General features: G+C 37.2%; 1 protein-coding gene across 1 annotated transcript; it reads right to left on the bottom strand.

Moving 5' to 3' along the window:
* Nucleotides 1–782: 782 nt before the first annotated feature.
* Nucleotides 783–11,645, bottom strand: LOC116111426 (organic cation/carnitine transporter 7-like). The gene is made up of 6 exons (XM_031397609.1): nucleotides 11,551–11,645; nucleotides 6,723–7,003; nucleotides 5,661–5,898; nucleotides 2,851–3,427; nucleotides 2,534–2,736; nucleotides 783–1,366 (listed from the first exon to the last, which is right to left on the bottom strand). Exons 2-6 carry the CDS (start codon nucleotides 6,941–6,943, stop codon nucleotides 1,124–1,126), a joined length of 1,482 nt encoding a protein of 493 aa, XP_031253469.1. The 5' UTR covers nucleotides 6,944–7,003; nucleotides 11,551–11,645; the 3' UTR covers nucleotides 783–1,123.
* Between the last annotated feature and the right edge of the window lie 2,992 nt (nucleotides 11,646–14,637).

The raw sequence follows: 14,637 nt of genomic DNA, 5'->3' as shown, positions 1-14,637 counted from the left end.
TCTTCCTGAATCATGGTGCATATGTTGGATGTCAAAGAACACGAATTAACTGCCTCATTTGATCCTTGATGGGAGGTTAAAAGGCAGTTGATGGGAGTTACTTGGTCCCTAGCCTAGCCATATATAAAGATATATCTTCTCCATCAAAGAAATATCACGAAAATACAAAAGAAAGGAAAAGGTTTGGAGGCATAGGCTAGAAGACAACTCTCAACTCACAAATCATTCACGTTTTAGCTTTCTACAACACTTGAACAATATGGCTGGAGGTAAGTGGTTAAATTCCGCTTTATATTACATACGTAATGTTTTACATTTGATTGTTGCATGGTGTAATTGCTTTCGACAATCCGCAACTGCGCAAGCATACCATTCATTTTCTATCAATCTTTGTACAGCAATACTTCACATCCCATGATTACATCACTCAAAATAATTGCTTTCGCTTGCTATCTTTGTCATTTTGTTCCAAAATTTTCAGGGATATCCATACTCTAGGAGCTCATGGATAGGCACAGTGATCTGATCTGATGGCGTCTGTTTGCCTCCTTTAGAGCCGTAATTAGTAATTACAAATATTTGGCTACCATTTGCAAGTTTTTCTTCTAGATTGCCAAACCAAGATATGGCAGATATTACAGCAGCAAAACGTGCAAGATGGTACAACACAACCAGGATGATATGGTAAAATGCGTGTTAAACCCAGATGCACAAACAGATTGTATTTATTCATTATAAACAAAAAATAAAATTAGCAAATGTGATTATGGTATAACTCCTGATATGTGTAACTAGCAAGGGAAATATTGAATACCAAAAAAATAATAATAATAATAATAATTTCAGCATAGCACTGCAGTTACTTTATCTGCATTCCCGATCCCTACAAATGGTACAATACACTGAACATGTGACCTTAGAGGTTCACAGAGACTAAGAAGTTTGTGCACTGGCATAACAACAATTGATAAGTATACCATGTCTTTCTTCAGGTTTCACTTACTATGATTTTGGTGTGTGCACCTCACTAAAAAGGTGGTTTTCCTCACCTTCATCCATTCTTCTGTGGAAAAAAACTGTTCAAAGAAATGGCGCAAGGCCCGATTGCTATGGTCTATTCAATCTAATGCATGACCAGTTTTGAACTAGCTACACTATCAATCAATTCACGGCCTTTGGTTTCAAGAGGGAAAAGCAATGTAGCGATCGCAGACAGAAAAATAACAATCTCAAACAAAACTATGGCTGCAGTTTGATGGCATCCATGAACTAGAGCTACTGCCACAAGAGGACATACCATCCCACCGATTCTTCCAATCGAGCTTGCAACACCAACACCAGTTGTTCTCACTGAGGTAGGGTATATCTGCAGTTTAAAACAAATGAAAAATAACAGTTTTTTGGCTGTAGTTGGAAATATTTTCAAGAGTTATGCTTTATGAAGAATATATACAACTTCAACAAAACAAAAATTAATTTCTGTACATAAACTGACAGTTTAGAAATGACATAACAGTTATTGAAATACTCTAAGGTTATGTCTGTGGAGTAGGATCATGGGGTGGGATTGGACTATTTTTTTTTAAAATAGTCCAATCCCCTGTTTGGATGCTTCTTTGGGAGATTGGATATCCAATCCCAGTCTCCTTTATTTATCCCAAAATGATTGGGATTAAAAAATTAATCTTATTAAATTTATAATAATATATTTATTTAATTTATATAGTGATAACTAATTATTAATATACAAATTTATGTACTTATTTAATAATTAATTTAAAATGTAATAGTTTAATAATTTAAAAATTATTAATCAATTATATTTAATGTTTTTAATTTAACTTTTTAATATAAATATTCTTATCCGATCTCATACTTCACCAAACATAAGACAGTACTAATTCAATCCAATCCAATCCTGCCCCCCAAACGCGACCTAAGACTCTTGGGCTGATTTACTCCTATGATAGGGTGAAAAGCCTCATAAACACTGTACATAAGTATGACAACACAACCTTAAGAAGAGATGAGATAATGGGTGAATACACCTAATACAATTAATTTGTATCTAATAGAAATCCACTCTAATAATTCAACAATTTGGGCTGAGCCATGGGTCTTTCATGAGCTTGGATAGAACTATCCTTGAAAAACTGGTTTACCAAGGGAGGCCGGAGGGTGCCCAAGCCTTTATAATCCACATGCCCACCCTTTTCCTCAAAACCATCCAAAAAGCAATCATCAATACTTAGAAGCAATTACATTGGGGTTGGCCATCCGTAAATTTTTCAAAGAAGGAAAGTTCCGTCCTAGTTGCAACCAGTTTTTAAGTTATTTTCTGTACATTTAACAGAACCTTTTCAGTAGTAAGATGGAAACATAGAAACTCAATTGTCTATTGAATTTCTATCTCACAAATATTTAGATTGAAAGCATTTTTCCTTTGTGATTTCTTGATAATGAGATAGCGCTGTGCAACGGAAGATAAAAAAATAAATTTCCTATGGAAACAAGACATAAACTCTTCACTTACCTCTGGTGCATATATAAACACAATTGTGAAGCTTCCTGAAATGCATATTCGAGCTCCAAAGAGAAGAACTGTTGTTAAACCCTCAGACTGCTGGAACAGCAAAGGAAGCAGAAATGCGCAACAGCAGAAGAACATAGCTGACATTGAAAGCTTACGACCAAGTTTATCTACTATGGCAGCTGATAATAGGAGCCCAGGAAACTCTTGAAGCAAATCAAATCAAAGTTAAACGTTAACAAGCAGCTTTCTAGGAGTGACAAGATTAAAATTTCATATTAGTATAGAAAAGATTTATGAAAAAATTAAAAAAACCAAACCTGCAAAACTGGTGATGAAAACATCTTTGTAGTCAATATCCTGGGGTTTTTCAGATTGCAGTTTATCTGCACAGTTATTGTGTCCATTGTTCAACTCAGTGGTCAGCAATACAAGCCCATAATATGAAAATGCATTGCCAAAGAACACTACCCATAAGAGCAAGGTTGATCTGATTAATTCTGGAGAAAGAAGCACTAACAGTGCAGAGATGCCACCCATGTTAGACTCTGTCCACTCAGGAGTTGCGTATTCATTTTCTGTTTCCTTAGCCTTAGGAGTTGAATCTTCCTCTTCTTCCATTCCCTCAGCAGTTGTATTGCCTTCATCAAGACTTGTTATGATCGAACACCTAGTCTCTAGCTCACGTTCCCCATCAGAAACAAGATCACCAGAAGGAAGTGGTGTGCCATTAATTTTTGCTATTTTCTCCAAAATAAGACGTGCTTCAGCTGTTCTACCTTTCAAGCATAAATACCTCGGTGATTCAGGAGTCATCCTGTAGAACAAAAGGAGAAGCAGAGAAGGGAGAGAGGAAAGCGCAAGTAGCCACCTCCAACCCCGTCTTGGCATAACAAGCTGCAAGCAGACATCATAAGGATGAGCGTTCCCTCCAAATAATCTTTTTTATAATGAATTAGCATACTAAACTAGGAAAATATCATGTCATTTGAAATTCTCTTTTTTTTTTCTCTCTTTGGCAAGTAAATGCAATAGCACTGTCTTTTCTACTTTAGGGTGCAAGTAGCCAAGTACCAAACACAATGAAGCCACGGTGGATGGCAAGATTTGGACAAATTCATAGGATGACCACATATTAGTAACTGTCAAACACAGTGCTAACTACAACATGTTTTAAAATCAATATCCCGCTGATAGACCTCCCATTAAAAATGTATAACGATACAAAGGGCATAAGGGACATTTGGGGCAGTACAACGTTGGGAGTGTGAGGTGCATGTATGTTGTGAGAGTTGGTTATTACTGTTCACATGTTTGTGGGGAATCAAGTTGTTTAGTGGAGAGAATATCTTTAAGGGAGTAGTATATAAAGTGAGGTCAGTTTTAGAGAAGGTCAGGATATTTTCTATAGGGTCATTAAGGGAGGCTCCCAGCTCATCAAACTGCTGGGAACTATCAGTTTGGAGCTTATACTGTGTAGCTACTTTTCTCAATTTCATTCTATAAAAATACAGTCTCGTTTATCTATTGATTTGGTGAAACTCTCTTCTCTGCTATTTTGGTTTTCCTTCTTCTGTGTCGCTGCTGTGTTTATCTCCGACATTGTGAAGCTCCATGGTTTTCCAAAGTCGATTGTCTCAGATAGAGATAGGGTCTTTGTCAACCACTTTTGGCAGGAACTTTTCAAGGCAGCTGGCGCCTCTTTGAAGTTCAGTTCGGCATACCACCCTCAAACTAATGGCTAGACGGAGGAGGTCAACCGATGTTTGGAAGCTTACTTACGGTGTTCCTGTGACTCGTAGCCCAAACAGTGGCCTCGATGGCTGTCCTGGGCAAAATATTGGTACAATGTACCACCTATCACAGCTCTACCAAAATGACCCCCTTCAAGGATCTATACGGCAGGGATCCACCCACTCTACTTTGGTTTACAGATTACCCTTTATTGGTGGAAGAAGTAAACCAGCAAATGGTTGAGCGAAATTCCATCTTGGATGAGCTAAAGCATAACTTGTCTGTGGGCAAATGAAGGAAACAGCTGACCTATGCCGTCGGGATGTCAGTTTTCAACCTGGGAACCAAGTGTATTTGAAGCTCCAACCATATCGTTTGAAGTCATTGGCCAAAAAGCTAAATGAAAAGCTGAGTCCTCGATTTTATGGCCCTTTTCCCATACTGGAGAAGATTAGGCAGGTTGCTTACAGGCTGAAGCTGCCCTTTACGGCTAAAATTCATCTAGTCTTTCACGTCTCTCAGCTCAAACGCAGCCTACACACCTCTGTCCCCATCCAGCCACTTGCACCCTTCCTCATCAAGGACATGAAACTTCTTGATCAACCGAAATCTGTGTTGGCAGTCCGCACCTTATTGGATGGCTCTTAGGAAGTTCTTATAAAATGGAAGGACTTGGCTTCATTTGAGGCTTCTTGGGAGGCTTACGATGTCATCAAGCTACAGTTTCCTCATTTCCACCTTAAGGACAATGTAGCTCTTCATTGGGGGGGGGGGGGGGGTATTGATAGACGTCCCATTAAAAATGTCAATCGATACAAAGGGCATAAGGGGCAGTAGGACGTTGGGAGTGTGAGGTGCATGTATGTTGTGAGAGGTTGGTTATTACTGTTCACGTGTTTGTGGGAAAGCAAGTTGTTTAGTGGAGGGAATATCTTAGTTAAGGAAGTAGTATATAAAGTGAGGTCAATTTTAGGGAAGGTCGGGATATTTTCTATGGGATCATTCAGGGAGGCCCCCAGCTCCTCGAACTACTGGGAACTATTTGTTTTGAGCTTATACTGTGTAGCTACTTTTCTCAATTTCATTCTATAAAAAAACAATCTCGTTTATTCATTGATTTGGTGAAACTCTCTTCTCTGCTATTTTGGGTTGTCTATACTGTTTTGTGGCGATTGTTGCAGGGTGTCTCATCACCCACAAACGAGGAAATGATATTTGTACAGGGCATAAGTCTCACTACACGCCCCAGTTGCAGAACTTAGAGACAGTTATAAAATAAAATTGACCAAAGCAAAGGTAGAGATGGAAAAATAAAATTAAAACGACAAAGGAATCAATGAATTGCCACCAAAAAAAAAAAAAAAAATGAAAGATGTCTAGGAAATCACAGGCATACCCACGCAAGTGCCGCCTCCAAGACTGTCCCAACACTCCAGAAAGCTGAAAAAATAACCATCCAAACGCCTCTGTTTGGAGCAGGAATAAACTCTAGAAACCAAGATGAGAGCACAGGACCGCCTCCCAAACCAAGACCAACCAAACAACGAAAGATGATCAAGAAATAATAATTTGGGGCAAAAGCACTCAGAAAACCAGCTGCAGAAGTTACTACTGCTGTAACGAGGAATCCTTTCCTGAAGAAATAGAAATAAGGAAAAAAAGAAGAAGAAGAAAGAAGCAGAGTGATCAGATTCAAATAAGGTACATATAGAACCGCACTATAGATAATGCTGCAAGAATAAGCCATATCAAATTTAAAATCACATAAAAAAGTAGTAAAAGCATCCATAGTTACTAGAGTAAGGTGACATGATGTCCATTTCTTTTCAATACTAAAACTTTCCAATTCAACTATGTATTAGAAAAAGGTGAAACTTGAAAGAAGTTCAAAGGACCATTTATTTTAATATATTAGCATTGGCAGAAAACTTTTCACCAGGAGATGTTGCCTCAATCCACGTCTGCAAGATCTACATTACAAAACTAATTCATTGAGCGAACCAGGAAGAGAAGGGATTAGTCCCATCTAAAGAACTCCTTTAATTCTATTTCAATAAACATTGTGTTGACTATTCCTAAAGGTGTAACTTTAAAGTCTATTTTGTTTCTCACTTTCCCTGTGGTAGGTTTTACATCTCAAAGGTCATATTTTCCAGGCCAAGAAGGTAAGAAGCAGAAAACCATTTCTTATTCAGGAGCAAAAAGGAAAGATGAAATAAACTAGTCATTATATAACCCCTATAGATCATCTTCACGCATGGTAAAACAAAGCAGCTTGTCATTAGTTTCATTTCACCTAGACAAATAAATATGTATTCCCTTGAAATGAGAGTGACAGAGAATCAATATTGAAAAATTCCACAAAACACTGAAGGCGGATTTAGAAAAGCAGACACAAATGATGATTCAAAAAAGCGAAGACTGCAAACAATTAATGAGAAAATGATGAAGGGCACACCTTCTTCCATAATTGTCTGACATAATGCCCCATGAGTAGGTCCCAACTAGCATTCCCACAAAAACAGCAGTTGTTATGAGACTCTCTTGCTTAGGGGAAAGACCCCATAAAGATTGAACTGCTGGTCCTACAAAAGATAGGAGCATCATTTCCATCGCTTCCGAAATCAATCCCATGCCAGCATAAGCAAGCACACAAGCTTGAAATTTCCCAAATCCCATTTTCACAAGAGCCTCATCCACAGTATATGTGGAGTTTTCTTCTTGATTTTCAATTCCAATCTAAAAGTCAAAGAGACAGAATAAATTAAATTTTATAAATCCATATTGCTTTTAACAAATTGTTTTGAAGTATTGCAGTAACATTGTGGATTATTTTGGAGAGTTTCTACATGATTTTCCCGAAGAACTTCTGATTAATACTTCACCACATATTATCAGTTGCTTTGCATCTACATTTACAATGAAGATACAAGACTGAAGACACCGGTCTAAGACTTGAGTCCCGATACATAGTTCAAACAATCTAAACTTCATTTAAGCTAGAGTTGGCAATAAACTATCCTAATGATTTGATAAATCTCTTTTGAGCCTCAAAGAACTTTAGGAGCTTGAACAAAATGTTTAATTTCAAGTAAAGAATGGTGAAACGTTCAATGATATTTATCCTGATGTTGTTAAATATGTAGAGAGTTCCATTCCTAGTGCGAAATATCTTCTTCACTAACATGAAATTCAAATGCTATTTGGATTGATTTACTTCTTCACTCGCACATGCTTTCTCTTTACAAATCATGTAACCAGATCACGATGTAAGCACAGTAACATATACATATACTATTACATATAAATACATGTTAAGAAATACAAATGTCCCTGAAATTAGCAAATATATGAATATTGCGACTGCAATATTCAAAGTGTGAATGTTGGGAGTGTAATATTCAAAAGATAAGTAAATAATATGAGGGTTTAATCAAGAAACCAGGATTGAAAATGAAAATAGCGCAAAGAATCAAGATTGATCTCACCAAACACAGAGGGGCACAAACGAATACAAGCATTAACGTAAAAGAAACAAGAAAGAGAAAGTGCGTATGAATGAAAATGAAGGACGAACCTTTGGTAGAAAAGTTAAAAGAAAAAGAGAAAATGGAGATCTCGTTCTTCTTGTGTACTTCGTCCGTCCTCGTTCTCAACTCTTAACATTGTATTTAGACACGACAAAAAGTCAACCTAAATGGTTGACGTTGATTGGTTCTAAACTGCTAGTTGGCGTTGTTAGAATATTGTTAGATGATTATATATATGTTTGTATTGAACTTTGAGTAAACGACTTTTTCTCAACCAAGGTTTGTCTTAATGACACTTTTCCATCCAAAAAGTTTCAAATTATCATTTTTTCATCCAAAAATTAATATTTTATTACTACCCAAAACCAATTCCGATAATAAAAATTATCTCCATCATCACCATTTGAACCTACGGTCTCTTCTTTATAAAACCTCTCTCACTCCGGTACCTAATGTCTAATTGATTATCGGTTATCACAAAGTTAGGGTTTTTGATTCTTAGCTAATTTCCGACTAATTCTGACAACGAATATTCAATTAATCACCACCATTCGATCCACCAGCCTCCATTCTACAAAATCTCTCTTACCTGGGCTCTTGGTAATTGCCAAACATCGGCTGAGAAGATGAAGTGTATTTTAAGTATTAACAGAATATAAATTGGGTGGAAAAGTGGCATTTTAAAACTTTTTAAGTGAAAAAGTGTCATTAAGGCAAACCTTGGGTGGAAAAAGGTCATTTACTCTTGAAATTTATATAAAATAATTTAAACAAACACTTTTGTTTCCTATCCAATTCTTCCAAATCAAAATGCATATTTGTTTTCCTATTCTCAAAATATTATCATAAATTATTCAACTATTTTTAATTTTCAAATCCTATCTTATAATAATCATCCAACTCTACCTAACAATAATATTTAAAAAATACTATTCCAAATAACTAAACAACAAAGAAGGGCTTGTAGTGGACTCACACCACCTGCTCCATTATCTGGATCTGCAGGTGCACTTCTGCATCCATGATTAGTATGCTCAGTGAGTACAGTGTTTTCAAACACAGGCAGCATAAAAATTGAACTAACAATAAATTTTGGGATAGTAATCTTGAAGAAATGATATGTGCACACAATACAGTGCACACCTATGCACCCATAATAAATAGAAGGACATGTACAATATTTAGCGTAAGAGGTTGTGACTGTATTGACTAAGGCCTAGGTGTTTATTCCAACTTAGAATGCAAGATGATGAAATCCAAGCCCATCATGTTCTTAAACATGCAAGAGAGTTCATTGAAATTCAAGGCCCCAGATAGACAACATTCGGCCCACGCAACTCAAGGAAGCCACAAACTTGTCCAAGAAGTGTTAAGGGTCCAAGACGTGGCACAAGCCCTTTTTCGTAGCCCAAGCCGTAGAGATCAATGGGAAGAAGTTCATTGGTCCAAGCCAAGTGTGGATGTTATTTGGTTCAATTGTTGAAGGAAAATCAAGGAAAATGTGATTAGGAACATAGATCCTAATTTAGGAAAGATTGCCATAGCATTAATGGGTATGGCTTACACTTTGATATTGTATGGTGGGAATTATCTTCTAATATTTGTGGCCGAACGACTTACGCATACCCAAGGTTTGCGAAACGACATAGTTGGTACCAAAGGTTTGAACGACAAATAGGTACCTTCCATCATGTTCTGTTAATGTTTCGTTTGATAAAACAGTGAAAGACTAAAAATGCCCTTGAAAGTTTGATATTTTAGTTTTTATAAATTTTAAAATTTCTAAAAAAACCCCTAAGTTTGCTAACTTTGACTAAATACCCAATATATAAAATTTTATAAAATAACAAAACACACCCCCGCCACCCGCAATGAGATTGCCCCGTCCACCACTGCCAAATCTAGCGAAAAATTGCGTTACGACACAACCCGTCAGATCTGGGTCATAACTCTTCGATTGGCCTTTTCCGGCCTGACCGGCCAGATATGGTCGTCGATTGGCCGAAAAATGCTAGATCGTACGGTATGACATAGATCGATGGGTCTGTGTCGTAACGCAATTTTTCGGCCAGATCAGCACGGATCTTGCTGGAAAATGCCGATCTACGCGTTACGACACAGATCCGACGGCTTGTGTCGTAACGCAATTTTTCGGCCAGAGTCCAGCGGTGGTGGCCGGAATCTGGCACTGCAGGTGGCGGGGGTGTTTTTGTTATTTTATAAAATTTTATATATTGGGGTATTTAGTCAAATTACGAAACCTAGGGGTTTTTTAGAAATTTATAATTTATAAAAAACTAAAATATCAAACTTTCAAGGCATTTTAGTTTTTACTATTATCAAACGAAAATCACTAACGAGCATGACGGAAGGTACCTATTGTCGTTTCAAAACCGTTTGGGTACCAAACTTATCGTTTCGTCAAACCTTGGGTATGTGTAAGTCGTTCTGCTATTTTGTCGAATATTCATGTAATATTTGTTAGGGTAATTCCCATTTTTGTAAAGCCATTTTAAGGCCACTCTATCGTAATGAAATTGGACATTGAATATTGCATGAATAGTGTTGCCTTGAGAATTGTTTTCTCTTGAATTCCTTTACCAAGTTCGGCTAAACTTTGTGGTAGATTGATCCTCAAGCTGGTAGAGTTCCTTTAGGTTGTTGATGTTGGTCATCTATCTTGTAAGTTAATCTCACTTGGTTACCATTCATCTCACTTTTCGGATTGGTTATTTTTGTTGTGTTCCAAGTTTGTGTTGGGCATTTCAAAGTAGAATGATTTGTGTTGATTGAGACTAGATAAAAGGTGTTGTTCTAAAGTATTATAATGGTGTGTGTGCTGTAGAGTGTTAGCCGAATGTGTTAAGGTGTTCCAAGTAAAGTCAAGCTTAGTTGAGTTAAATGGTGAAATAAGGAGACTATGAATTAGGTTGCATGAATTCATATCACAAGATCAGAAAGATAAGGGACACGGCTAGAAAACACAGACAACACACTACAGCAACCAAATTCTACGAGTAACATAATATAAAGGTTCATTGAGCTTCTAGTGGTTGTCTGAGATGCCAAAAGAAGCAGAAGCAAGATTTTCTATAATTATTCAGCCAAAAACAAAAAGAAAAAAAAATCATAAATCCCACTACAAGTTTTCATCTTTTCAAATTAAAATATGTTCTTCTAACATTCAATGGTCCTTGGCGCAACATTGACATTCATTTTACTAAATAAATCTGAATTAAATTTTTCTATCATGCACATAACAGGTGCTGCCTGTTTTCTTTCCACATCGACGACCTCATTTCAAGACAAGCTATTTCATCTAATGCACGCATACTATATCTTGTATTGACGAAATTCAGAAACAACTTCATAAACGAAACGATATTCGGGTTTAATTTCCCGATGAAAACCATTAAATATAAAACACACCAAAAATCCAAAATTTGCAATATCCAGATCCCAGATCTCAACAGACGACCAAAGCCCCGCTGCCTCTTCACTAATTATCAACAAAAACAACCTCATAGGAATTCAAAAAAAGAGATCTTATCATACCAGCAATACCGATGTATATATCAAGTTTTTCACGAAAGTAAGAAAAGAACCCAATACACAACCAAAGACATTAACGGAATCAATTTGATGACCCATTTGTTTAAAAGAAAAGAAGAAACCCACCACAAAAGAGAATAAACTCAACAATGAAGATGAAGATGGAAATACATAAGCACATGTAAAAGAGATGATGGAAAGTACCAGTGGTACGATCCGAAGCTTGTGATTGGGTTGCCGCCATATGAATCTAATTAAAAAAAAAGAACTCTCTTAAAATTCTGGCACCAGAATCTAAACTAAAGACACACACGGATCTTTCCATATCTAATACTATTTGTAATAATTTAATCATGATGACTCCTATACTTTCCTCTTTCTTATTACTTGAATAGTAAAAATGGTAAATCCCAAAAACACCAGTGGTTGCATCTGACCACTGACCCTGACTTATACTTCATGTTGTTTGGTAATAAATAGCATCATGAGTTGTAAACTTGGAGTTTACTGATATGGGATTTTTGTACTTGTAGGTTTGTTGATTGAAGCTACTGCTTCCACATGTTTAATGTTTTGTTTCCAATGAGACAAAAAATTGTCCCACATTGAAAGCAGAGGTAGGTTCAATTCAAACACAATTGAACTAGTCATGTGTGTGTAATGTCTCTTGCATTAATATCACACTTGGTTTTGGGCCCTTTTATTGGAGTTTTTATCTATGTTTGGTTGGTTTCAACAAAATGTCCATCGAGGGCCAAAGGCCGAAAAGTATCTTCAAGCCAACTCAACTACATAACAATTAGCCTCATCAGCCCATCAATAGTCATCACAACACACAAGGAGATAACGAAAGAAATCAAACCCTATTTACCTTCTTTTGAGAAGGTCTTATTAGCCGGTCACAATATCATTAATTTTTCTAAAAATATAAACTGTCATAATTACTCATTACAAAACTGATCAATTACAAACTACCACGTCACGTTTATGAGAGAAAGTTAATGAGAAAGGTTGAGTATATATTACTCTTTTTTGTAAAGCTCCTGTTAATATACTCAAAAAAGTCCGATCTAGTTGATTATTTTATTGAAAAACATCTAATCATTTGAGAGTGATGAAAAAAACACAAAAGCAAACAAAAAGTTGCCATGTCAAAATAATAAACAATATAAAGATATAATTTTTGGTTGTTTTAGTGGGAGTCAGCCCAGTCCTGGATTCCTCAGCACATTACTTCGGATGCTTGTATTGTTGTCGTTATGCATCGGCTTATTTATCTGTTTAGCCTTTTAGTACAGTTCACTTAGTTGAGTAAAGAAATAATATATGTTGTCTAGTCTAGAGGCCATAATTGTCCGCAGTTAAATTGCTATTTGCAAGTATCCATCTGATCAACAATCACCTTTGCGTGATGCGTATCTCCATTGATCGGATTATGTTTTCCATATACTGCTCTTTCATTGAACATTCTTTAGCTATTTCTTTCTTCACTTCATTCTCAATTCATTATCTATTTCTTGATTGTAGCCTTCTGGAAGAAATTACGTCTGTGCTAATATTAGCAGATGCCAACCGTATTCCTTTATGGAAAACAGTTGCCAGCCTTATTATTGTGAAATTAAGATGCAGGGAAGAAAGAAGAAACGGCAAACTACAAAAAAATCCATCTCACTGAACTCAATGCTGTAGATATCTAAAGGAGTGTTTGGTACCAACTAGTTTAGCATGCTCTTGTCATCCTTACTTTCTGAAAACTCCAGTGTTGTTGGTAACCGCTACGTGGTTATTATATCAAATGAAATCCGTCATTCCACGAAATGAAGTTAGCGACATTCATGGAAAAGACTAAAGTTGTCATTGTATTTCTGTTGAAGCATTGATAATTTGGTGGAAATTTAGTTAAAGTTAGTTTGGTTTTGAATGAGGTTTTGGCGCCAAGACAACTGCTGCATTCCTCTTTGTCTGCCGAAATTGAAGCTGCGTAGTTTGTTGTTTTGAGTGACATGTTTAGCTGAATTCAGCTTAGATTAAGGTTGTATTAAGTTGCCAACTTTGTTTTAAATTTTAAAAGTCTGAATGGGGTTGCAGTTGGTAAATCAGTAAGCATTTTGTTGTAATATATGCAGTGCAGTGTAATGAAACAATCCCAGTTCACTTCCATTCTCTCCTTATCTTTCTTAGAGTTCACCGGCTATAAAACCAAACAGTGGTATCAGAGCCTCACACCAAGAACAACCTGAAATCTCTCTTGTATTCAGTCATCAAACTCAACTCAAGAACAACTCCCATCTCAGCCCCAAAACAGCCTGCATCTGCCTCTATTTTCCCTGCGTCAGACACAAAAATTGAAACAATGGCGCTCAATCAGCCTTGATGTCACCTCCATATTCAATGGGGAACACTACCACATTTGGGCTGTAAAGATGAAAGTCTTTCCGGGGTCAGGGGTTGTGGCAGTATGTGGAAGAAAACAGGCAGCCACCCATTGCGACAAATCCTACCCTAAATCAGATGAGAATGCATGAGGAAGAACAGTCAAGCACCGAGAGCCCTTTCCCACATTCATGCTGTTGTGACAGACCTTGTATCACAAAGATCATGGCATATGAGACTGCAAAGGAGGCAGGGATAAGCTGAGAGAAGAGTACATGGGCAGCACCACAACAAGGAACATGTAGGTGCTAAATTTAAGAGGAGAGTTTGAGATGCAGAGAGGATGCAAGAACAGAGAAGGTAAGGACTAGTTGACAGATTGATGAGTGTTGTCAACAAAATAAGGTTGCTGGGAGTGGAGTTGACAATAGGAGAGTGGGGAGAAATCCTGGTCAGCCTACCGAAAGATTGTACCAAATCTCATCTCTAGAGGACTCCAGAGACCTGGGGCGGGTTACACTCACAGAGCTGGTTCATGCACTCCAAGCACAAGAGCAAAGAAGGCTCTTGTGGCAAGAAGAAGAGTAGGTGAGGGGGATGATGGCAACTCCAAAAACAAACCAGCTCCAGGGAACAATAGAAGGTTGCCAGTGAGAAGAAGGGGAAAGAAAGGAGCAATGGCCAATAGAGAAAACCAGGTTGGATGAAGGAATATTCACCTTGCTCCCACATATAAAGGAAGGGGCATTCTGAAAAAAGGTGCTGGTTTAGGTTAGGAATACAGTGCAGGGCTTGTAAACAATTTGGTCATTAGAGAGGGTATGCAAGAACAAGGGAGAATAGCCCTAATAGCAAGCACAAGTGACAAATGACCAGCAACCTGAACAAAGGGAAGAACAGTTGTTTATGGCCCCTGCA

Source organism: Pistacia vera, unplaced genomic scaffold, assembly GCF_008641045.1.
Source record: "Pistacia vera cultivar Batoury unplaced genomic scaffold, PisVer_v2 Contig637, whole genome shotgun sequence".
NCBI lineage: Eukaryota > Viridiplantae > Streptophyta > Magnoliopsida > Sapindales > Anacardiaceae > Pistacia > Pistacia vera.
This window is presented reverse-complemented; position numbering and strand designations above follow the sequence as displayed.